The 25614-nt window shown below is 50.1% G+C and overlaps 2 protein-coding genes across 5 annotated transcripts in view; both read left to right on the top strand.

The window, feature by feature from the left end:
• ALPK3 (alpha kinase 3) overlaps positions 1-8944 on the top strand; it is a 53087-nt gene extending 44143 nt beyond the window's left edge. For all 4 annotated transcript variants that reach the window (XM_069466579.1, XM_069466577.1, XM_069466578.1 and 1 more), the window contains 5 exons: positions 1622-1902; positions 2527-2615; positions 3421-3644; positions 5890-5938; positions 6493-8944. In XM_069466579.1, coding sequence (XP_069322680.1) covers positions 1622-1902; positions 2527-2615; positions 3421-3644; positions 5890-5938; positions 6493-6838 — 989 coding nt within the window. In that variant the 3' untranslated portion in view covers positions 6839-8944. The remainder of the gene's footprint in view (positions 1-1621; positions 1903-2526; positions 2616-3420; positions 3645-5889; positions 5939-6492) is intronic.
• A 9307-nt stretch (positions 8945-18251) lies between these two features.
• LOC138381928 (sodium/nucleoside cotransporter 1-like) overlaps positions 18252-25614 on the top strand; it is a 49133-nt gene continuing 41770 nt past the window's right edge. Inside the window, exon 1 of the mRNA XM_069466576.1 lies at positions 18252-18376. The gene's annotated coding sequence lies outside the window, so the exon portion shown is untranslated. The remainder of the gene's footprint in view (positions 18377-25614) is intronic.

Genomic DNA, 25614 nt, shown 5'->3' with positions numbered 1-25614 from the left:
ACATTCTGGATTTTCTTGATTGTATCACCACTTAACATGTTCCTCCACACATGTGCTTCTAAATTGTAATCAGATTGAGAGGTTTGGTCAGATCAGGTGTGATTTTGTTTTTGGCGTGAATAATTCACAGGTGTGCTGTGTAGATCCTTCTGTAGCCTGTGGAGAGGCACAGAACATGAGATCGTTTCACTTTTAGTGATGTTAAGCTCGGTCATTGGGGCCAGGTGCAGTTGCTCACGCCTGTAATCCTAGCACTCTGGGAGGCCGAGGCAGGTGGATCACTTGAGGTCAGGAGTTCGAGACCAGCCTGAGCAAGAGTGAGACACCCCCCCCCACCCCCCCCACCCCCGGCTCTACTAAAAAAAAAAGAAAGAAATTAGCTGAACAACCAAAAATATATAGAAAAAATTAGCCGGGCATGGTGGCACATGCCTGTAGTCCCAGCTACTCGGGAGACTGAGGCAGAAGGATCGCTTGAGCCCAGGAGTTTGAGGTTGCTGTGAGCTAGGCTGATGCCACGGCACTCTAGCCCGGGCAACAGAGTGAGACTTTGTCTCAAAAAAAAAAAAGATTGGTCATTGGGTTCATTCATTTGGTGTCTGTGGGATTCATCCTTTTTAAAGTTTACGAACTGTCCAATGCAATCCCTGTTGTCATCTAAAGGTTTTGGCAGTCACTGAGCATTGCCTAAATGTATCATTTCATCAGGAGTCGCAACATGGAGATATTTTAATTCTATCCTTCCTTCTTCATTCATTAGCTGAAACTTTTCTGTAAAGAAGAGATAATTATTTGGTTACCCTGATACAGATAAGTCCAACAGAAAATGAAGGATAAGTACTTGCTCTTTTCCCTTTACTTACTAGGTTTCAGAATAGTGAGTTGGTACCCTAGCAGCCCCTTCCAAAGGTGACGAATGAGGTTTGTTTTTTGAGGGGTAATTGGGTTTTTTTTTTCAGTTACCATTGTGAACACATGGATTTTTAACATATTTGATGTGTTCAGTACATTACAGTAATTACTCTCTTGTTGTTAAGACTGTTTTCATCTGTGGCCAAGGGAAACCCCTTCAGGTTGGCACCTGTGTCCTTTCGACAAGTCTCCAATAGTGTTGATGGCTCCCTTGCCTTCTGGCCTCGCAAGGTGTTTCAGGTCCATGCTGTACACCTGCGGGGGCTCTGGTTCCCTGTAGTGGGAAGTGATACTTGGCAAGCACAGTTTGGGCATTGGGGTGCTCACTGCTACTGGATTGATCCTGCAGACTTTTTGTTTCAGTCAAACGTGTTGGTTGAGATGGAATCATTTGATCACACCTCATTCTAATTCTAATTCTAATTGCTACTGCCCCAGAAAACCCCTGCCTTCCGTAGACACTTGCTGATCCCTTGCTGTGTGATAACCACTGTTAGATGATGGGGGTGGGATCAAGTGCAGTTGCTGCCCCAAGGAGCTCACAGTCTGGGAGGGGGCTCGTAGCGTGCCCGCGAAGAGCAGTCGTGGACAGAAAGTGAGCGTACCAGGTTGGCAGAGCGAGACCGTTCTGGCCTTTCCCTTCCCTATGGGCCCCATGCTGGTCAGGCAGGAGTTTCTAGTGTTTCACATTTTTCCTGTTCCCCTTCAGTTGGAGAAGAGATTGAGATGACCCCCATGGTGTTTGCTAAGGGTCTGGCTGACTCTGGCTGCTGGGGGGACAAGCTGTTTGGGCGACTGGTGAGCGAGGAGCTCCGAGGGGCTGGACACGGGTGTGGCCTTCGGAAGGCCTCCCAGGCCAAGGTCATCTATGGGCTGGAGCCCATCTTCGAGTCGGGCCGCACGTGCATCATCAAAGTGTGCAGCCTGCTTGTGTTTGGGCCCAGCAGTGAGACTTCCCTTCTGGGCAGAAACTACGATGTCACCATCCAGGTAGTGTGTCCCGTCATCATGCCCCATCCCTTTACTCTCTCACTTCCTCCCCTTTCCCAGCCTGGGTCCTGTGGGGAGGCCCAGTACAGAGGCAGGTGCCATCTCAATCTCGACCTCACGAGGTTCCTAGAATGGACCTCAAGGAGAGCCTGAGATGCAGCCAGAGTCCAGGTGTTTGGCCTCAGAGGACTCGAGAGCTTCAACACCATTTGGGCCATAGTTTTCAAGCCGTATATTTGCAGCAGAAACCTTTCCCCCCCGCCTCAAACATAGTTTCTCATGGCAGCCTTATTTCTATGTGAAATAAAAGGGAAGTGATGTGGGTGGGGTGCGTGGTCTTCCCTGCTCTCCAGAGCGGTCCCGAGGGCGCTGCCACCTATCATTGGTGCTCCAGGAAACATAGTTGGGAAACCACTTTGAAAACCTCAGTTTGAAAAGAAGTCCAAAGCCCCTTCTTATCCAAACGAGGAAAATGAGGCACAGAGTAGGACGGGAAGGAGTGAGCCCACCTCCCCCGGGCTGGGGGGGGGTGCATCCCCCGCAGGCGGCCCCCACTTAGAGCTAAGCACAGTAGAGAACTGGGGGCTGCTTTGCTGATCCGATTTGGTTCCCTCTAATCCGCAGGGGTGCAAGATCCAGAACATGAGTCGAGAGTACTGCAAAATCTTCGCGGCTGAAGCCCGCGCGGCGCCTGGCTTCGGGGAGGTGCCCGAGTAAGTGTGCAGGGACAAGGACGTGCAGTGGCAGAACTGTCCCCTTGGGCTTCTTCAAAGACAGTGATTTCACAGCCCCCCAGGGCCATCCTGAGTGACGGCCATGTGCAGATAGGCTCACAGCTAATCCCTCGCTCAGCTCAATGGTCCCCCAAGATCTAGAAATAAAGACCTCAGGATTCACTCCCCACTTGAGAAAGGTCTCTGCTCTGGTCTGAGTCTCTCCTCACCCGCCCTAATTCCCCACCCTTTAGCTCAGATTCTGCTGATGGCAGGGTGTGGGCACAGCAGATTCCGGGTCTCTGTGCAGGTGATGGGGTGGGCCTAGCTAGGCAAGCCGGTCGGGACTCTCTGCCTAGGCAGGGTCCGTGTGGATTTTTGTAGGACTCAGCTACAAACGGTGATTATTTCTGTTCTGAGACTTGAACTCTGACTCTTTCGTATCTAGGGTCTGACTGGCAGTGAGCCCCAGTCTGACTCTCTAGGGGTGTCCTTGCTGTGGACACTCACTGCCCTCAGTCCCTCACCTAAGCACAGCATCTGCCTGTGGCCATAGCAGCATGTGGTTCTAAAACCACCAACCACAGAGCGTGGACAGGACTCTGAAGCCCATGGCCTCCATTTCCTTTCCTGAGCTCAGGGTGGAACTGCGCCCCCCGCCAGCCCCGCTGTCCTCCAGGCTCAGAGCTGACGATTCCAATCTTGGAAGGGCCCTTCTTTTAGATTCACGAATGCAGAATTGGGTGGGAGGGAGGAGCTCTCTGGGCCATAATTCCTGCTCAGGGCAGGGTGAACCTGTGTTTAGGATCATCCCGCTGTACCTAATCTACCGGCCTGCAAACAATATCCCGTATGCTACCCTGGAGGAGGACCTGGGCAAGCCCCTGGAGTCTTACTGTTCCCGGGAGTGGGGCTGCGCCGGGGCCCCAGCAGCGTCCAGCAGCTCTGAGGTCATGCAGAAGTGCCGGACCTTCCAGCACTGGCTGTATCAGTGGACGAATGGCAGCTTCCTCGTCACGGACCTGGCAGGTACGAGGGTGCGCACGTGCATGGGCGTGAGCGCGTGGGGAGGACGCAGAGCCGTAGCGAGTGTTTGATAGTTTACAAGGCGCTTTTGTGTCTGTTCGTGTTTACTTTGCACGATAATTCTACACAGTAGACGGGACATGGGCTGTTTCCGATGCAACCCTAACACGCACCAGGGCCTCGCGTGGCCCCGTCTACAACTGCAGTTGCATTTAAAGAAGTGCAGTCCAGGCCTACTTAAAATTAAAAAGGAAGTTATCTCAAAGAACATTACATGCGATCTAATTCAAAACCCACAACCACCCTTTTCAAAATCTCCCTTCCTCCCTTCCCTGTGGCTTTGCTCTGGACTGTCACTCCCCAAACCTCCCAAGCTCTCTCTCCCGTCCTGGCACGAGTGGCTTCACTGTCTCTCTTCCTCCTCCTCCTTTTCCTCCTCTTCCTCTTCCTTCTTTGTTAGCTTTCTGTTATGTAAGCCAACTTTGTCTGCCTTCCTTTTAGTTTGATTTATACGTCTCCGATTGCCCAGAGACTCCCCAGCACAGGAAGGCCAGAAGCACGAACCGCCTTCCTTCCTGGAGCGTCTGCCAGGCCCGCTCTGACCTCAGCGGGGCAGGGGAGAGGAAAAGATAAAATGCTTGGTGGGAGGAGAGGTTTCTGGGAATATCACACATTAGTACATCTTGTTCCTGAGGCAAACAAGTGAGAAAACCCAGGGTCAGAGATGTAAGACTGACTCCAATGTGCTTTTCATTGGGGTTAACTTGTACAATAATTGTATGTAACTCCATATATTGGGGATGAGAGAGCGAGGTAACACATTAGGCCATCATCAGTCAATCTGTTTATTAATTTCCACATTCATGTGTCCCTCCCTCTTCCATCCAGCCATGACTAAATATTGGGAAGATAAAGATGAATTAGAATAGTCATTGTCCTCAAGAAGCTGTGATAAATAGGCCGATTTGTACCGTAAGACAGTAACATGGTGTAGTAGAAAGACTTTGCAGTCAAAGAAATTTCATCTACGTCTAAGCCCCGTTGTTTTCTAGCTGAGTGAGTCTCTCTCTGTTTTCCAAAGAAGAAAACGAAAGCTCAGACAGGGTAGGCCATTAATCTGAGCTGCAGTGTCCTTTCCCTCTCCAGGGATGACATCTTCCCTACTCTGTCTCTGCCTTGTCGTGGGGACTGAGTGAGACCTATCTGTGAGCGCCTCTGCAAGGGGCCGGGCAGGATGACATGAAATGGCATGCCGTGGGTGCCAACAGAAACGGGACGCAGGAGTTAGTGCGTGTCACGTCACTGCTGTGTTCCAGACACTAAGTTAGAGTGCTGCACACATGATGACCTTCTCAGCACCCCCGTGGGACGGGCCTTCTTGTCCCCACTTTTACAGCTGAGCGCTGGAGACGTGAAGTGGCTGGCCACGGTCACAGCGCTCGGAGGGACAGAGCCAGGGTGTAGATCCAGGCCTGTCTGATTCTGAAGCCCACGTCTGTTCTGCTCTACCGTATGTTGGTGCCCAACCCTGCTGGTGAAAGGCAGGCTCCTAGAAAAATGCTCTGGGCAGTTTGAAAATGGGGAAAGATCACAGACCTGACACAGAGATGCTGAGAGCCTCGGGTGGACTGACCAGGACAACTTTTTTCTCTCTCACCGTTGTTCCTGCCTCTGTTCTTCCACGGCCGTCTTCACCTGGACGCGCACCTTGGCGCCTCCCAGCGCGTGCTCGCTGCTCTAGCGCGGAGCCAGGCTTGCGCATCCTTCTGCTGCCACCCCACCCCCCACCCCGCCATCTGCCCTCCCGCTCCCAGCCCCTCCCCTGTCCCCATGCGCCGCTCATCTCGCAGGAGGGAGCAGAAGGTCTCAGCTCAAAGCCAGAGGCCAGGCCAGCTGTGACCCGGTCTGATCCAGGAGAGGCAGGACTGCGTAGCTGGCAGAGCTACCGCTCTAGGAGTGAGAAAAACTGAACCCTTACGTTGCCTCACAATGGCCGCTGCACTTAGTCAGGGCTCAGTTATTGAACGGAAGCACAAGCGTGCCTTTGCTCAAGTCGGTTAACGCCATACCGTTCCCAGTAAGGACGCAGGTCTGCACGCGGCCTGTGAGACAGGCTGGTGTGCCGGCCGGCCGGTGAGGGGACACCTGAAGGTGTCTTCACTGAAACCCGGGAGGTTCCCGTCTGAGGCGATGTCTGTGCTGGGGACGAGGGGACGTAGGGCCAGCCCTCAACTCTCTCTCCTCCCAGGGGCTGACTGGAAGATGACTGACGTGCAGATTGCTACTAAACTGCGAGGGTGAGTGGCTCCTGGGACAGAACGCGCTTGGAGAGTCTTCTCAGGGTGTAAAATGCCCTTTTGCTTCTCCATCCCTGAGGAGCTGGGCCTGGGGCCAAATGGTCCCAGTCACACCATGGCCACGTGGGAACATCCTAGGGGCCCCCGATCCCAGGTCTGGACCAGCCGCTGTTGCCGATGCCCGCACACAGGGTCCCCTGCAATTCGGGCCCTCGCTGTGCCCCTCTGCCTCCCCGTCCCCCGAGTGTGCCCGCAGCACGCAGAGGAGCAGGGCCCTGTGTTTACACTGCCGGCCCGAGGCCGCCCCGGTTCATGGTAAAAAAGCAAACCATTCTCACGCCAATTGTGTTCCACATGTGAATTCCATGTGTCAGGGTGTAATGAGACCACAGTTGTAAAATTCAGGTTTTGTCACCCAGGGGAGGCTCCCCATCACCCTCGGGTAGGGTAGGATGTACCCTGGGCGTGACACCCTGACAATAGCCATCCCAAAGCAGCCCCCCCAAGGGACTCCCGCTGTGGGTGGGAGCCAGCGTCTTCCTGTCTGGCTGCAGATACCAAGGCCTCAAGGAGAGCTGCTTCCCCGCCCTGCTGGACCAGTTCGCCGCCACGCACCAGTGCAGCGCCTACTGCGAGATGCTGGGGCTCAAAGCCCTCAAGGGCCCGGAGGCTGCCCACCCCCAAGCCAAGGCCAAAGGTTCCAAGAGTCCATCTGCTGGCAGGAAGGGCTCCCAGCTGAGCCCTCAGCCTCAGAAGAAAGGCCTCCCTAGTCCTCAGGGCACCCGCAAGAGTGCCCCAAGCTCCAAGGCCAGCCCTCAGGCCTCAGAGGCAGTCGCCGTCCAGTTGTTGGGACAGCCTCCCAGCCAAGAGGTGGGCTCCAAGGCCCAGGGCATGCGGTAGCCCCGACAGGAGGCTGGGGGCCTCCACCCAGCAGCAGACCAACCAGGAAGCAGCTTGAACCGGATGGAGACTTTCCTAACACGGAACTAACCAGAGAAGGTGCACTAAGGAGGCACCACTTGGGGACCTCTCTGAGCAGCCTCTCAATCAGCTCCTCACCAGACGGCGTTGGTGCATGGCACACAGCCCACTGGCCTCTTCTGGTGCCATCATCACCCAGGGCTCCCAGGCCTCAAGCGGGCCCCACCTCCAAGTGCCTGGCGGCCTAGGCCCTCCTTGAAGTTTACACTCGCCACTGCTGGAGGCTCCCCTGCGTCCTCTGCATGAGTTCTGCAGCCCAGCCCTTGCCCTAGACAGATCCTGCAGCAAGTGCTGTACCCGCTTGCCCTTGCCTGGCCCTGGTCTCTCCCTGTCCTCAGGGCTCCAGACCTCCTGTGCTGGGTCTGGCCTGGTGACTCTCAGGGTGTCTTCTCCTTCCACCTACCTTGGCTCATGCATCCCAGCTTATCCTGCCACTAACCTGCCGCTGAGCGCAGATGGGGCTCAGGGCCCTTCCGGAGCCTGTCATGTCCTTGCGCAGTGGTCTTTGATGACGTGTGTTCATGCTTTTCCTTCCCCCGCCACTCACTGCCCTGGCCCCTCGCACCCACCCACACATCCCAGGCTGTGAGCCCAGTGGCAGCCTGCTGCCTGCCCTTCACCGACTCTTTGCTTGTCCTTTCGCCTGGGGGCTCCCTTGCCCTGACCCCTCACCCTGCCCACCCATAGCCAGGTGAGGAACAGACCCTCTGGCGTCTCCCTCCACCCCAGTACGCCCTTCCCCACTTCTCCCAGGCTCTTTGCTCACAGGGTGGGAGCTGGCAGGAGGGCTGTGTCAGCAGGTGTAGCCAGAGGGCGGGGTTGACTTTGAGGAACCCTGTGCTCCATACTGAAAGGGGTGGGGTCACAGGGAAGTGCACAACCAGGGGTGGAGGGCTGGGACCCTCCCCCATGTGCTAGGAAGGACGCAGTCTTTCCATGCACTTGGGTGGAGGGGTGTCTCTGTGCCTGGAAATTAGGACCCCTGCCCCCAGCCATTAGCTCTTGACCCTGGGGCTCCACCTCTGGCCCTTGTGTTTGGGCTCCCAGGGGATTTCTATGCTGGCCCCAGCACCCTGGCTCCTTCCTGAGCACCCTCCTTGAGGCCTGGGGGGTGGGTCCGGAGCTAGCCGGCTCCCCTTGGAATGCATGAGTCCCGCTGGCCCTCTCTGGTGTGGTTAGAGGCACATGGAGTCAGGGTTCCCTGCCCACAGAGAGGCTTTCTGAGGGCGCCCTGCAGTCCCTGGGCCCACTGGGAGAATAGAAGCTATGTTTTGGCTCCTGGACTCAAGTTCAGTCTCAGCCTTCTGTGGCCACAACTAGACAGTCTGTGCTTCTTGTCCAACTGAGCCGATGGCTTGTGCCCCTCAGGGGCCTATGCCTTTGGAATTGCTCCTTCACTTGGAAGAAGAACACAAAGGAAGGAACCCAGGAAGGAGGAGCCGAGCTGGGGGCTCTGCAGAAATGCCCTGTGCCTCCGGCTGCCTCCCTTGCCGCAAGACCATCCCAGGAGACCAGCAGCACCCGCCTCCCAGCTGCGCTATTTCCTGCCTCTTCCCATTCCCAGCCCCACCCCTCGCTCCCCGTGGGGGGCCTTCCCTTGCCTGACATCTCCCCTCTGTTTTGACATTTCTGACTTGTCTACCTCCTCTTGTGCTCAGGTGACCCCTCACTTTCTCCTCTTGCCTCAGTGTGACCCCAGCTCTCCCAGCCTGCATAACCAGATCACTTTGGTGAACCGAGAAACGGAGTATTGCTCGTTCATTTGCGCACTCACCCACTCATTCAGCACACAGAAGCTGAGCACCTCCTTTACGCCAGACCCTGGGCTAGCAGCTGTTAGGGGGCAAAGATGTACCAGGCAGTCTCGGGAGAGACTGTCTATCCGTTAGGATTCTTGGGGTTTCAGCAACAGAAATGAACTTGGACCAACTTGAGCAAGAAAGAGCGTTGATGGGAAGGATGTTGGGACAGTTCACAGAGCCAAAAGCATAGCTGAACGACTAGCCGTGGGAAGGGAGGGCGCCAGGACAGCTCCGGGACTTGCCTCCCAGAAGCTGCTGTGGTCAGCACGTCCACACCCACCTGCCGTTGTTCTAGTGGGTCTCCTTCCTCTCAGGATTCAAATTCCGGGTCGGAGAGTCTGGCCTGGAGCTCAGGGCCTCACAGAGTGGGGGAGAGGCAGTTTCCCAAAGGATGGGGATTCTTCCCAGAACGGTGGAAAGCGGAAGATAGAGAGGGTTTAGTAGACAAAACCAAGACACTGCCTGACACACACACACTATTCTTCCCATCTGATGTGTTACGACTCTCCCACGTACAACCCAAACCAAATTCCTCTCTGCTTAGGGAATTCAAGGTCATATCCGACTCCTAAGTCCAGGGGTAATGACAGGACTACTATTCTTCAAAGCCCAGTGTCACTAGTGATAATCTTATCCTTTTAGTTTTAGCACAACCCTATTGTGAAATTCTGTACCCTGTGGATTAACTGGTAAAGTTAACCATAGTCAACCAAAATTATGTAACCCAGCAAGAAAGGAAGTATGTGTGAAGTCTACTGTCCATTTCTATAACTGGCCATGAGAACTAGTGTTTATGGTTATGGATTTTTGGCCTGTTGGAGTGACCCAAATCTTCAGTTGTGGGCTTCAGGAGCTGGCTCCTTGGTGGTCCTGCCTGTGTGACGGGCATTTACTGTTGGACGTGGAGCTCCAGGAAGCTCTCCCGGAACCCCGCCATGTCCATCTTTACCCCGCCCGATAGCGTTCATCACCTCCTGTTATCTGTCACTCAGAGATATGAGGAGCCTGAAGCAGCCAGGTGGCTGCCTTGGCTTCCAATTCCGTTGAATCCTTACTATGTCTTTGAGGATGTGTCTCTTCGTTGGGGACTAAAACCTCTACACTAGCCTGGTCCCAAACCTCAGGTATGAGGAAAGCATTGGGACGTGGTGACAGCACGTCCACACTGCTTCCCATCCCTGCAGGACAAATGGCACCATGCATTGGTTGCCAGCTCAAAGCTTATGCTACCTCCTGCAGGCCTGAACCAGGCTCTCAAGACGTTCTTTCTGGTGCCACAGAGAGTTTTCAACAAACCAGCCCTCCACACTCTCAAGCCAACTACTTGTGGTTTGTGGGAGTCCTGACAAGATGAGCGAATGCCCTCCGCCTCCACCCATGGCTTGACTTTTGCCATAAAGTACGTTCTTTGGTTGAACGTCATATGTGAGGATACCAGAGGGATATTTATGGCATTTGATAATTCCGTGGATGTTGACGGTGGCAGAGGCATGATGGGTAAGGAAAATAAATTCAAATCCAGAACAAGGGCCCCAAGTGGTCAAGACAAATGACTGCTCCCTCTGAGAGCCATAGGTGTAGACTGAGGGACCCTCAGCAGTATGGCAGGAGGCAGCAGTGGGAGAGTGAGTGCACGGACCACACACGCGACTGACATGTGCCTCCAGAGCCCCAGCCTGGAGCGACAATGTCCACCTGATGACGGAGTGCTTCTGGCCGTGCCTGGCTTTAGGGCTAGATGAATCAGATAACCCGCTTCCTGAGGGGCAGTATGGCCACCAAGTGTGCTACAGCCAAGCATTGAGGCCCCCCCCAGAGCCCAGTAGGGAGTCAGAGGGGTGTTGCTTTCTTTCTTTCTTTGTTTTGAGACAGAGCCTCTATCATCCTGGCTAGAGTGCAGTGGCGTCATCATAGCTCACTGCATCCTCTAACTTCTGGGCTCAAGCAATCTCCTGCCTCAGCCTCCCAGGTAGCTGGGACAACAGGTGCACATCATGATACTGGCTAATTTTTCTATTTTTAGTAGAGACAGGGCGTCTCACTCTTGCTCATGCTGGTCTCGAACTCCTGAGCTCAAGCGATCCTCCCACCTCGGCCTCCCAGAGTGCTGGGATTACAGGCATGAGCTGCCGCACCAGAGGGGCATTTCTTAAAGGGATAATAGCTGCCTGTTGGCCAGAGCATTAATTGGTTCCAAACCCCGGGTTCCTCTGCCATATTTTTCTTATTAGGTCTTACTGCAAGCTCCATCTAGCACTGTGCTCTGCCACAGGCTCTGTCTGGCTCTCTGGGATGCCACAGACAGACACATACCTCAAGCACCAGTGGAGCTGCCAGGTCGTGGGGCCTGGTGGCAGAAGCAGTTGCACGAAAGGCGTTCCCGGCTGGAGGAGCTTCACTTGCTCTGGGCCTAATGCCACGCTGGCAGCCTGCTAAGCAAGTCAGTCAGTAAATGGATGGGAGCAAGATGCCCCAAAGTGGCATATATTGCCTGGAATTAGGCCTTAGTGACAAGGGGTTACAAATTTGTCCTACATTATGAAGCAAATATTCTGACCTCAAGCAGACCCCTCAACCCCTAGAACTTCATTGAGGGGGCAGATCTTTGCACTTTTATGTGATTTATCTCCCTCTCTGACTCACGTACGTTTTACCAAGGCACCCAGGCAGGGAAACTACTGACTTCCTATCCTTTCTGTGGTTCCCAGCTAAGTGGACATAGATCCTTCTGGGGAAGGCTGCAAGGAAGTTTCACACTACGCATCTACGTGTTACAATAAGGTTTTCCTTCAAAAAGATAGTTGACTTCCTCTCCATTAAAGGTCTGGAAGCCAAGTGAGAGATCTTAACTTTACCTTGGCACCTTGAGACAGACCTGTCGGCGCAGCTGGAGGTCTTTAGTTATGGGGATCACTAGGCAGTGCCTTAGGGATGTCTGGCCTTTTTCACTCCTGGGACCCCGTGATTGATTCACCACCCATGTCCAGCATCATGAGCTCCCTACTTTGTTCCCCTGCCTATCTCTGCCGCTGAGACCCGGGGGCTCATTTTCACAGCAGCTCTTCCAGCCAGCGTTCCGGGCCTGGAGAGGAAGACCAGCGGAGCCTCCTGGACTTTTGTCCTGGCAGGGACGGAGCCCATCCTCCGGGTCCTGCCGGAGGACAGTGAGTGGGTGAATGTGCTGGATGCACGCCAGCGACCCAATAAAGCATTGTTGTCTCCTGAAATCTTTGAATTCATGCCTTGCTCGGATTTGGAGGATTTTGATATAATTTAGCATGGGCCCACAATGGGTCCAGACATGTACTGTCCCAGCCCCCCTAAAATGGCAAGAACTGCATCTGGCTGTTTGAGTTTCTACATAGAACGTAGAACCTCTGGTACGTGAACATACCAATAAAGACAACCTGAACCAAAAATAATGCTCTGCTCATCTTGGCCAAACAGCCTTTAAAAAGTTTCCAGAATGTCTCCCATATTTTTTGACAACATATTCACTCATTCCTGCGGTTTCTTCTGGACATAGCTCTTCTCTGTCCTGATCCGAGCCTGCCTCTCGTCCTTCCAGCCGTGCGGGTGTGGGTTCTGGTTCCTGGTACAGCAGCCGCGTGGTGCGGGCAGGGGGGGAGACAGAGGTACTTTCTTGGCAGTGAAGATCAGAAGAAAATCTTCCTGAGGGATTGTGTTCAGGGTTTTTATGTCCTCTGGCGACTTCCAGATATCACTAATCCAGTTGACAGAATTCCACCCTTTTCCGAGACTGGCTGAGGTTATGAATTCAACTAGCGGTGAATTTGGCAATTTTGCAGAATCAGTCTCTGGGTTTGTTTTTATTAATAGACACACTCAGTGGCTACAGCCAGCAGTAAGGGGATTTCTACGTAGCTAATAGAAAGGTCCTGAGTGTCATTCCACGCCCTGTGGTAAGAGGACTTCGATTATCACCCTCTAGCTTTAGAAGGGATCCACCCGGTGATGTCCAGAGGCCATTACTTTCCCTTCCCTGGATAAAGGCAGGGGTTTCATCGCCCTCCCGCATCTCACCTACGAAACAAATTCCAAAAACCCTCATTTCCTGGGCAAGGGGGAGACCGGCCAGGCCCTTTAACATCTCCAGAACGCACGTCTGCGTCGGTTACAGCTCTCTGACGGCCAGCACTGGACACCGGCTCCAACTTAAGAACTAAAGAGTCCCTGGAAGATGCCCGCGGGCCACTGACCAGAAGGGAGGACTGAAGCACAAGCCCAGGGGAAGACGGCAACCAGGGCGGCTCTGAGGGCTTCGCCTGACCGTCGCCCTAAGCGCACCCAGGCGATGACTCAGCCCAGCTGCCCTTGGGTACCTTGTGTCTCTACTCAGGAAAGAGACTCTGATTGGCCTGGCTTGGGTCACGTGTATCCCTGAGCCAGGAGCACCAGGGGTACTGCGGGACAGAGGAGGAGTGATTTCTGTCCCCTCCCACCAAAAATACCCCACAAAAACAAAAAGCAGAGGGGGTAAGTTTAGGAGAAAAATGGTTAGCACAGAATACAAAGTGAGAGTACCAGCTCGTTCTGCGCCCAGACACAGCCCCAGAAAACTCGAAAGGGGTTCTCACCACGGAGGGGCCTCAGGCTGGGCCCCAGGGCCCTAGATAAGTGGAGCTAACTTAGTGAATCCACCCCAGCGCACGGTCTGGGTCTCAGTTTTGTAACTTGATGCTGTCGGTGCCTACGCCTGAGCTGATCAGACTCGTGGAGGCTGCCTCATCCTGGTTAAATTTACACAAAATTGAATTTACACACGCAAAACTCCCCTTGCAAATTTTCAATGAGAAATTTCACCATCCAGTAGACTGGACACTTGTATTTATCCGACAAGTCAATTCTTCCTTTCTTCTGAAGAGACAAGTTCTAGGGAAGCCAAACTATCAGAAGGTTTGGTGAGCTTAGAACAAGTCCGATAAACCTCAGTTCAAATGCTGCTTTCCCAGCCGTGTGAACTTGAGCTTGGTGCTTGACCTCTCTGAACTGAGATGCCGCTTTTTTAAAAATCCTTTTACTAATATTTATAGAGGCTCAGAGAGGGCCAGGGCTAGGATACGGAAGGACATTTGGATTGAGTCCTAAGAGCGGTGTGCATCGGTCAGGATCAGCTACAGCTGGAAGTAGCAGAAGCCCCCGAATGACGAAGACAAAACAAGGCGAAGTTATTCCTTCCTCAGGAAGAGGAAGTCTGTAGGCAGTAGGAGATCTGTACCTGGTCCATCAGGGCTGGTGTGGCAGCTCTAGGATGCCACCAAAACTGGACTCCTCCAGCTCTCTGCTCTGTCCTGCCAGCACGAGCCAGAGCAACGATTGATGCCAAGTGCAGTATCATGAATAGAAGAACTAAAAATAGTATTGTAACTATCAAACATCAGAGAGGTAAGGGTTTGTTGTATATAGCAGAGAGTCAGTAGATAATGTCTAAAGTTGACAATAAAAAATAGTGGCCTGGCGCAGTGGCTCACGCCTGTAATCCCAGCACTTTGGGAGGCCAGGGTGGGAGGATCGCTTGAGGCCAGGAGTTGGAGATGAGCCTGGGCAACATAGCAAGACCCTGTCTCTACAAAAAATAAAAAATTTAGCTGGGCATGGTGGCATGCACCTGTATTCCTAGCTACTTGGAAGACTGAGGCAGGAGGATCACATGAGCCCACGAGTTTACGGTTACAAGGAGCCATGATTGTGCCACTGCACTCTCACCTGGGTGACAGAGTGAGACCTTGTTGCTAAAACAAAAAAAAAAAAAGAAAGAAAAGAAAAGAAAAATAGTATTGATATTGATTTTTTTTTTTTAGACAGGGTCTTGCCCAAGCTAGAGTGCAGTGGCATCATCACAGCTCACTGCAACCTCCAACTCCTAGGCTCAAGTCATCCTCCTGCCTCAGCCACTCAAGTCACTGGGACTACAGGCACACACCACCGTGCCCAGCTAACTTTTCTATTTTTTGTAGAGACAGGGTCTCGATATGTTGCCCAGACTGCTCTCAAACTCCTGGCTTCAAGTGATCCTCCTGCCGTGGCCTCCCAGAGTGCTGGAATTTACAGGTATGAGCCACTGTGCCTGGCCTATATTGATATTTTTAAATCTATTTATCTATCATATATTTTATTTACAGAGGTTACTGCCAGAAGGGAAAACTGAGAACGGCTTGTTCATAGTTGTCCAGGCGGGGGTCTGGGGGAACGGGGCTGGTCTCTGGCTTTCTGGGCCTTGTCTCCCCGAGACTGTCCAGTGGAGAGCTTCCCTCCAGCTTCCTTTGCTGGTTACTTATTTGGACCTTTCTTGAAACAGAAAGGCCAACAGAGGGACCCCAACCAACTCCTGCTTCAGGAAGTGCCAGAGCGGCTCATATCTCACCCAACCCAGGCAAATTTGAGCTGGGTTGTTAAGTGACAATGGCAGATATGAGGCGGAAGGAATGCAGCCGGACAGGAGTGTCAGTCTTCAAGAGGCTCCTGGTTTTAAGGCTGGAGCTACCTCTGGACAGGAGGTGCCCTTGGACACTCACTTCCCATGAGGCACTGTCCTCCGATTTCAGAACTGATGGGGTCCGGAGATGGTGCTTTCTTACTATTCCAAAGGGCGCCGAGGGGTAGCAGCCCAGGAGCCTCAGGGAACACGGCACACATGAGGAGGAAGGACTGTCACGCTGGAACCGGAGGCACACTCCTGGATGCAAGAGTCACAACAGGACGTGATTATGTGGATTTCTCGGCTGAGCAATGGTCTAGTCAATTGCTCTGGCCACTGGCTTTTTAATGATTGGACTAGTGCACCCAGGCCCAGGACGGGACATGTCCCCGTGGATTCACCCAGCTGACAGTTATGACCAAATTAAATACCCTGGTTTCACAGTAAACCTCTTTGGTTCCACCCAACCGCTGATAAAGATTCTCATTGGAACAAGGCTGTGGGCAAAGCCAGGGTCCTCCCCGAGACCCCCCCGAGGCAGGCCGCGTGCTGTGGGGAAGAGACTCTGCCTTGTCGTGGGCCCGTGCCCACCGTAACCCACAGGAGCCTCCCCCTGCTTCCAGAAGCCTGGGGCAAGAGGTGCCTACAGGAGCAACAGGTTCTTGCCTGTAGTGGATGCAGCAGGTGCCCGTGGACGCCCATCCGCAGGTGCTGTGAGTTGGTGCGGAACAGCCCACAGCAGCGCCTTCCTGGGAACACTGCCCTGCGCCCAGTGGAAGCCGCCTCACCTGGGAGGCAACGCCGTCCTTGGTCTGTGACAGCCAGTGGGCACAAAAGGCTGGCCTGCCTCGCCTCCCCTCAAGGTAGGACTAACTGTATGGGAGAGTTTGTGCTCCAGAGTGTTCCTGTGGGATCAGAGCAAAGCCAAGCTCCAGGTAGGACCACACTCTTGCTTCTCACCCTCACCCTGATCTGCCTCCCTGGCTCCCCTTCTGCCAAGAATGTTCCTCCAGCAAATTACTTGGACAAGAAACCCCATCTCTGGCTAAGGACTCTGCCTCAGACCCATAGGCGTCCTGCTGTGTAGACGCTCACTCATAGAAATTCCACCGGGGCTCCTATTTTCTATCAGTGCATATGTATGTGCTGGGAGCAGTTGGATTCTTGGTCAGTAAACAGCTCTTGCAGATTCGCAGTGGGGGTGATTCAGGAAGTCCTTCAGAGGCACGGTGTCCCTGATTACGTGGAGTCTGAGCAGAGATACACATTTAACAGCAATGGAGTCCAAGTATGGGCCCAGAAACCACCCTGCCTGCCAAGCAGCAGGTGAGATGGTGACGTGGGGTAGGTGACAAGTGCCAGTGCAGATCTCGCAAATACCAGCACGTAGCACGGTGGCCCCTGGTCGTACCTTGGATTGTACTTTGCAAGAGTTGCTCCCTTTGTGGTGCTGGCTTCTCCGTCACACAGCTCCACGGAGGAGGTTGCAGACATCGTGGCCAGTGCCCACCTCCCGGGCTTCCCGTGAGGGCTAATCGGGAGAGTGCACATAAAGCTCTTACCACAGAGCCTGGCACCTGCGCTACCATCTCCTGGAACTGCAGGGCCCATCTGAGGCCCCTCACACACTGCTCTTCCCCTCAGGCCGGGAGCCCTCATCTGCCTCCATTTCCTGAAGGAAGGGCGGCCAACAAAGATTTCGGCCCAGACCCTTGAATGCCATCCTCCCAGCTCTCATCCCTGCAGGAAACAGCACCGGCCAGAGAAGGGAGGACTGTTGGGAACCAATGGGACCTGCAGCAGTCGAGACTTCTGACCCAAGAGCTGGCCAATACTCAGCTTCCGTGGTGGGTCGGGTTCTCCTAGAAACGCCAGCGTCACGGAACCGAGCGGATTGGACACAATCTCTGAACTAATGAAGCCCGCGTCTACGGCAACAACACCCTGAATGCGCCCGATCTCGTCTGAAATAATGAAACTTGCGTCATGATTTAGGCTTAGTAAAATGGAAAGGAGTGTTTCAAAATGAGTCATCGTATGTAACTGGCAGGTCCCTACAGGAAGAATAGTTGGTACTCGTCAGAGTAGAAGAAGAGACGTGGCCATTGGGCCTTTGATTTTATGGCATGATACTGTCAGCGGAATTCTGCCTGGGTGGAGGGAGATGAAACGGACCTGGAAGGTTTCAATGTCTGAGTGTTAGATGTGACACTCAGAAGTGTGTGTTTTTGTTCTTCCTAATGACTATTTCATTCGTGTTGCCCTACATGTCAGCACCTTCTGTAAGGACACTGCTGGTCTTTGGTGGATTCATTGGACTGGCTCCTTCCAAAAGGCCTTACGTCCTCTTCATGACAGCTTCTGCAAAACACCTGCTCTGCTCCGAGGCTCAGTGGGAGCCATGTGACACCACTTCTCTGAGAGGGGGAGAAGACGGAACAGTCAAGGAATTATTTTTGCCTGTATAATTAATCAGCTTATCAACTATGACTCAACATGAGGCTATCAGCCAACAAGGCAACAGAGACCCAAATTAAGAGTCCCCTTGGCCCCTGCGGATGGCTGGAGGAGAATGGTGCATCTAGGAAGGACGGTACAGCCTTCGGTCCAAACCCCGCAAAAACGAGGGACATCATCCTTGCCCCCAGCGGGATGAAGACTTACCTTGGTTTGCAGAACATCTTAATCTGGAAAGGAAATATTCCGGTTTCTCACTATATAAAGAACTAAGAGGCCAGGAAGGGACAATTGCTTGAGGCCTGGAGTTCGAGACCAGCCTGAGCAAGAGCGAGACCCCATCTCTACAAAAAAATGGAAAAATTAGGTTCAGAGTTGTGTTCATGAGATAACACAGGGCTTGAAACATAAGGAGACATTTGCCGAGAACCTTTCAGAAAGGAGATTCTTGAGAGAAGACTGTTGACACAGTAGTTGGAATGGTTCCAATTGCAGACCTTGCAAAACACTTACGGTTCAAGGAATTTCCTTTTTTTTTTTTTTTTTTTAATTTCTTCCCCTCCCCCCCAGACATTGTCCCTGAGAAAAAGAATTTCCTTTGTAAAAGGAGAATAGAAGACGGCCATCTACGTTCAGAAGAAACCAACCCCACCGACACCTTGATGGTGGACTTCTGACCCCCAGAATTAGGAGCGGAACACGAAGGAGCAGGATACCGGCGGAGACCGAGCCCGGGAGCCTTGCAGTCCAGCAAGAAGGGTAGGTGGCGCGGCTGCTTTCTCCCCCCCCATCTCCGGCAGGCGCTGGGCTCCCGAGCTGCTCGAGGGCCCTTCTAGCCTCACAAGCCCAAACGCTGCGGCTGCCAGTGAACTGGGGGCTTTTTCCCAATGAAGCACCAGGCAGCTGGCGCCTTGGGTCACTCCCGTCACCACAGACCCGAGCCGAGGCGGCAGGCGCCGTGTTCCTTCTCCACCCACCGTGCACTTTGTCCTCTTGGGGCCTCGGCCCCTGGGTTTTCGTCTCGCTCATTTCCACACAAACCTTTCCCAACTCGGGTCCAGATGGCAGGAGCCAGATGGGGCTGGTGGGTCCCAGGGGATCTGCATAACCCCAGAGTCTGGACGTTCTGGGTGGGCTGCCTTCAGGAGAGAGGGACAGAGACGACCAGAGTGCTACCTTTGTGCTAGCTTTCCTCTGCTCAGACCCTTTTCCTCTCCTTCCCCTGCCTGGCCTGTGGCTGCTGAGAGACTGAGCCGGGCTCGCAGGAACTGCTTCTCCTCTCTGGTGGTGCATCCACCACGCCGGGCCTTCCACAGAGAGTGGGGCTCAGACCTTTCCAGACTCTTTTTCTCCCCTTCCCCTCCCCAACCTGTGGCTGCCGAGAGAGACAGTAGAGCCACTGCGCCAAGGCTTCCACAGAGACTGGGGCTCAGACCTCTCCTCTAGTGGGCCTGCAGGGGACCGAGGGGTGCTCGGTCTGTGAGCTCCCTGCCCATGGGCCCTCCCTGGTGCCACTTGCGCAGTGACTCCGTCAGTGCCGGGCACTCCCTGAGGCAGAGGGACATTGAACCAGCTTGGGCACCTGAGGGCAACTTGGGACCAGTGTGTGTCTCCCTGGCATGATCAGGGATTGATCTCTGGGGACCTAGGGACAGGCGACGGGCCAGATCCCATGCCTGTAGGTCTCAATTGCATTGCTGGGGGCAAGGAGGGGAGATGTGTGATTGGGTGGGACCACTACCTCCCCTCCCTGGAGGCTTTGCCTAGAAGCTGGGAGCCGGCCTTCAACCCCTGCTGGGAGAGATCCCTAGCCAGCTTTGGCGGAGCCTAAGGGCAGGCTCACCCAACCCAGCCCCCACTTCCCTACCCACCTCTGCTGTCCTCACCTGAAGTTCCAGGGCCCCACCCACCACTTGGGGCAATCAAGTGCTTCTCTGGAGGGACCAGAGCTGGTCACAGGACTCAAAAACAACATTGCAGCTTGTTCCTTTCTGGCAAGCGCCACCTACTGACAGGGAGGTCAATTTGCATGCACTTATAGCATTTACAGACTGAATCATACAGCATGTAGTTAGTTGAGTACCACCCACAAGCACCACCCACAGTCTCAGAGATTAAACTGGGCGTGCCATTATCTAATCAAAAGAAAATCCAAAAATAAGAAGCAAAAGCTCCTCCAGATGGGAAGGAATCAGCAAAAGATATCCAGATACTTGAAAAATCCAAGTGAAAGGACACCCCCAAAAGAAAACAATAACTCCATACTAATGAAATCCAACCAAAATAAGAATATTGAAATGGCTGATAAATAATTTTGAATATGCAGCCTGAGCAAGTGTGAGACCCCATCTCTACTAAAAATAGAAAAAATTAGCAGGACTTGGTGGTATGCACCTGTAGTCCCAGCTACTTGGGAGGCTGAGGCAGGAGGATCGCTTGAGCCCAGGAGTTTAAAGTTGCTGTGAGCTGGGCTGATGCCATGGCACTGGAGCCTGGTCAACAAAATGAGACTCTGTCTCAAAAAAAAAAAAAAAAAAGAAAAAGAAAAAAAGAAAAAAATGAATTTTGACTATGGATTGTAAAGAAGCTCAATGAAATATAAGAGAAAATAGAAACCCAACATAAACCACAAAAACAATGCAGGATACGAATGAACAATTCACTAAAGATATTAGATTATTTTAAAAAATCAAGCAGAACTTTTGGAAATGAAAAATTCATTCAAGGAAATACAGAACACAGTGGAAAGGCTTAAGAGTAGGCTAGATCAGATAGAAGAAAGAATCTCAGAGCAAGAAGACAACAGCTTTGAATTAAACAAGTCAGGCAAAGAGAAGGAACAGAGAATTAAGAGGAATGAACAAAGCCTACAAGAAATATGGGATTATGTAAAGAGGCCTATTATAAGAACTATAGGCATCCCTGAGGGTGAAAAAGAAAATACACAAGGGCTGGAAAACCTATTTAAGGGAATACTTGATGAAAATTTCCCAGGTTTTGCTAGAAATCTGGACATTTAGTTACTAAAGGCACAACAGACTTTTGGGAGATTCATTGTTCAGAGGTGATCACCATGACATAGAGTCATCAGACTGCCCAAAGTTAACACAAAAGAGGAACTCCTACAAACTGTGAGGCAAAAGGACCAGGTAACTTACAAAGGAAAACCCATCAGACTAACTGCAGACTTCTCATCTGAGAACTTACAAGCCAAGGGAGTGGGGCCCCATTCTCAGTCTTCTCAAATAGAATAATGGCCAGCCTAGAATTTTGTATCCTATAAAATTAAGTTTCTTATATGAGGGAGAAATAGAGACCTCCTCAGACAGGCAAACACTGAGGGAATTTGTCAAGACCAGACCTGCCCTGCAGAAAATACTCAGACCTGCATTATACACTGATCAGCACAGTAGACACCCACCAGTGGAAACCATCTAAAAGATACTAGTCAGAGCCCAGATACACAATGGCTCAAGAGGTAAAACAAAGCAGTCCAGTTCTATGCAACAGGATGAACAGAAATCCCACCTCACTTATCGATTCTTTCAATAAATGTGAACAGCTTGAATTCCCCACTGAAGAGACATAGGCTGGCTGAATGGATAAAGAAAATATAAGGCAAGTATCTACTATCTCCAGGAAATGCATCTAACCCATAGGACTCATTCAGACTCAAGGTGAAGGGATGGAAAGCAATATTCCATGCCAATAGAAACTGAAAGAAAGCTGGTGTAGCCATTCTCATATCCTAGGAGATAGAATTCCAATCAACAAAAGTAAAGAAAGACAAAGATGGTCATTATATAATGGTGAAGGGAATAATTCAATAAGAAGACATAATAATCTGAAGCAGCTATGTACCTAACACAGATGCACCCAGACTCACAAAGCAAATCCTACTTGATCTAAACAAAATGATAAACAGCAGCATTGTAATAGCTGGGGACTTCAACAGCCACTGACAAAATGGGACAGACTCTCTAAATAGGAAATAAACAAAGAAACAATGGACTTAAACAGGACTCTAGAACAAATGGGCCAAACAGATATTTACAGAACATTCTACCCCTAAACAAATGAATATATGTTCTTATCATCAGCTCATGGAACATTCTCTAAGACTGATCACATCCTAGGCCACAAAACGTGTCTCAACAAATTTTAAAAAATAGAAATTATACCATATATCTTCTCAGACCACAGTGGAATAAAATTAGAAATCAATTGCAACAGAAACACTCAACTCTGCACAAAGTCATGGAAATTAAACAACCTACTGTGGAACCATTATTAGGTCAAGGAGGAAATTGAAATGAAAATCAAAACATCCTTCAAACTAAATGACAAAGGGGACATAAATGACCAAAATCTGTGGGATTCTGCAAAAGTAGTCTGAAGAGGAAAATTCATAGTCTTAAATGCCTACGTCCAAGACAGAAAGAACACAAATAAACAATCTAATGAATTGTCTCAAGGAATTGAAGGGGAAGAGCAAACCAATCCCAAACCCAGAAGAAGAAAAGAAATAAGCAAGGTCAGAGCAGAACTAAATGAAATAGATTCCAAAAGAATTATACAGAAGGCTCATAAAACAAAAAGTTGGTTCTTTGAAAGATAAGCAAAATTGACAGGCCTCTCAGTAGATTAACCAGAGACAGAAAAGAAAGGACCCTAATAAGCTCACTCAGAAATGAAAAAGTAGATATTACAACTGATACCATGGAAATATGAAATATCATCTCTGAATACTACAAAAATCTCTATGCACATAAACTTGAAAATGTTGAGGAAACAGACAAACTCTTGGAAACACACAACCTCCCTAGGCTCAGTTAGGAAGAAATAGAACTCCTGAACACACCAATATCAAGTAAGAAAATTGAAGCAGCAATAAAAAATCTTCCAACAAAAAGAAAGTCCCAGACCACATGATTTCACAGCTGAATTTTACCAGAACTATGAACAGAGGATCTAGTACCTATACTGTAGAAATTATTTCATAGCATCAAGAAGGAAGAAATCCTCCCCAGCTTGTTCTACCACACCAATATCACCTGGATACCAAATCCAGGAGAGGATACAACAAACAAATAAAACTATAGACCAATATCCTTTATGAATATAGATGTAAAAATTCTCAATAAAATCCTAGCAAACCAAATTCAGCTTCACATCAAAAAATAATCTACCATGACCAGGTGGAATTTATCCCAGAGAGGCAAGGATGGTTCAACATATGCAAATCTATAAACGTGATTCACCACATAAATAGAAGCAAAAACAAAGACTATATGATCCTCTCAATAGGCACAGAAAAAGCATTTGACAAAATTCAGCATCCTTTTATGATAAGAACTCTTAACAAAATAGGCATAGATGGAACACAACACAAATTATAAAAGCCGTATATGACAAACAAACCCACAGCCAACATCATACTGAATGGGGAAAAATAGTGAGCATTCCCACTGAGAAACTGGAAAAAGACAAAGTTGCCGATTGTCACCACTTCTATTCAACATAATGCTGGAAATCCTAGCCAGAGCAATCAGGCAAGAGGAGGAAATCAAGACCACCCAAATGGGGGAAAGAAGAGGTCAAATTATCGCTGTGCTGATGATATGTTCTTATATCTAGAAAACCCCAAAGATTCTGCCAAGAGACTCCTGGAATTGATAAATAAATTCAGCAAAGTCTCAGGTTACAAAATCAATGTACACAAATCAGTAGCATTCATATACGCCAATAACAGTTAAGCTGAGAATCAAATAAAAGTTTCAATACCTTTCATAACAGCAACAAAGAAAATAAAATACCTAGGAATATGCTTAACCAAGGAGGTGAAAAACCTCCACAAAGAGAACTATGAAACACTGAGGAGGGAAATCACAGAGGATGTAAACAAATGGAAAAACATATCATGCTCATGGATTGGCAGAATCAACATTGTTAAAATGTCTATGCCACCCAAAGTGATTTATAGATTGAATGCAATCCTCATTAAAATAACAATGTCATTTTTCACAGATCTAGAAAATATAATTCTATGCTTCAGATGGAACCAGTGAAGAGCCCAAATAGCCAAAGCAACCTTAAGCAAAAAGAACAAATCAGGAGGCATCACTTTATCAGACTTCAAGCTATACTACAAGGCTACGGTAACCAACAGAGCATGGTACTGGCACAAGAACAGAGACATAGACCAATGGATCAGAACAGAGAGCCCAGATATAAAACCACCCTCATATTGCCATCTGATATTTGACAAAGCAGAAAAAAACATACACTAGGGAAAACAATACCTATTCGATAAATGGTGCTGGGCAAATTGGATAGCCACATGTAGAAAACTGAAGCAGGATACACACCTCTCACCACTTACAAAAATTAATTCATGGTGGATAACAGACTTAAACTTAAGGCATGAAATTATAAGAATTCTAGAAGAAAATGTTGGAAAAGTTCTTACAGATATCAGCCTAGGCAAAGAATTTATGAAGAAGAGCCCAAAGGCAATCACAGCAACAACAGAAATAAATAAATGGGGCCTGATCAAATTAAAAACCTTCTGCACAGCCAAGGAAACAATCCACAGAGTGAATAAACAACCTACACAATGGGAAAAAATATTTGCATGCTATACATTTGATAAATGTACAGGTAGATAACCAGAATCTACAAAGAACTCAAGCAAATAAGCAAGAAAAAGTCAAATACCCCACTAAAAAGTGGGCAAAAGACATGAACAGAAGGTTTTCACAAGAAGATAGAATAATGCCCAAAAAACATGTAAAAATGCTCAAAGTCTCTAATCATCAAGGAATGCAAATCAAAACCACAATGAGATATCACCTACCTCCAGTGAGAATGGCTTTTACCAAAAACCCCCAGAACAACAAATGCTGACATGAATGCAGAGAGATAGTAACACTCATACACTGCTGGTGGGACTGCAAACTAGTACAACCTCTATGGAAAGGAATATGTAGATACCTCAAAGAACTAAAAGTGATCCAGCAATCTGACTGCTGGGTATTTACCCAAGGGAATAAAGGACATTTTATAAAAAAGACACCTGCACCTAAATGTTTTTATAGCAGCACAATTTACAATTGCAAAGATGTGACAATAACCCAAGCGCCCATCAGTACATGAGTGGATTAATAATGTGATATATATATATATATGTACAAAGGAACACTACTCAGCCATAAAATAATGATGAACTAATACCTCTTCTGTTATCCTAGATGGAACTGGAGACCATTCTTCTAAGTGAAGTATCTATAGAATGGAAAAACAAACACCACCTGTACTCACCATTAAATTGGAACTAATCAAACAGCACATATGTGCACATAAGGAAATAACACTCATGAGAAATCAAGCAGGTGGGAAGGAAGAGGAGGGGACGAGTCCATTCACACCTAATGGGTACAATGCACACTACCTGGGTGATGGGCACAGTTAGAACTATGACTCCAACAGTACAAAAGCAATTTATGTAACCAAAACATTTGTAGCCCTATGGTATTCTGAAATAAAATAAAATAAAGAGCTAAATGAGATGAAGAGGCAGGAGGGATAGAGAAGGTGAAAGAACAGCAACAAGGGAAATATACTTTAGACAGTACCAACCAATTAAATATTCGGAAATAGTGATCCCTGAACTGCTCGTGTAAAATTCCCTCTGCCTGTGGCCTTGAACCCGCATGGCCGTGGGACCAGCTGTCCTTATTCTACCAGCCCTCTATTGCTGTGAGGGAGATGAATCCAGACTCACTGTGTCATTGTGTACTGGACAGTGGCCACTTGTGCCCAGCTGTTCCCAGTGAGTAGAATGGGTCAAGGGCTAGACTGTCTCAGGGACCCTTGGATAATCAGGCCAAGCAGGCCAGGGGCTGTCAGCCTCTGGGGTATTGGAATGCTTCCTTCCCCTGGGAGTGCCTGCGCTTGCTGTGTAGGTGCTGGGAGAGCCCTGTGCTGGAAGACGTGGA

Source organism: Eulemur rufifrons, chromosome 3 (assembly GCF_041146395.1).
Source record: "Eulemur rufifrons isolate Redbay chromosome 3, OSU_ERuf_1, whole genome shotgun sequence".
NCBI classification, from domain to species: Eukaryota; Metazoa; Chordata; class Mammalia; order Primates; family Lemuridae; genus Eulemur; species Eulemur rufifrons.
Note: the sequence above shows the minus strand (reverse complement) of the source record. Positions and strands in the feature narration are given on the sequence as shown.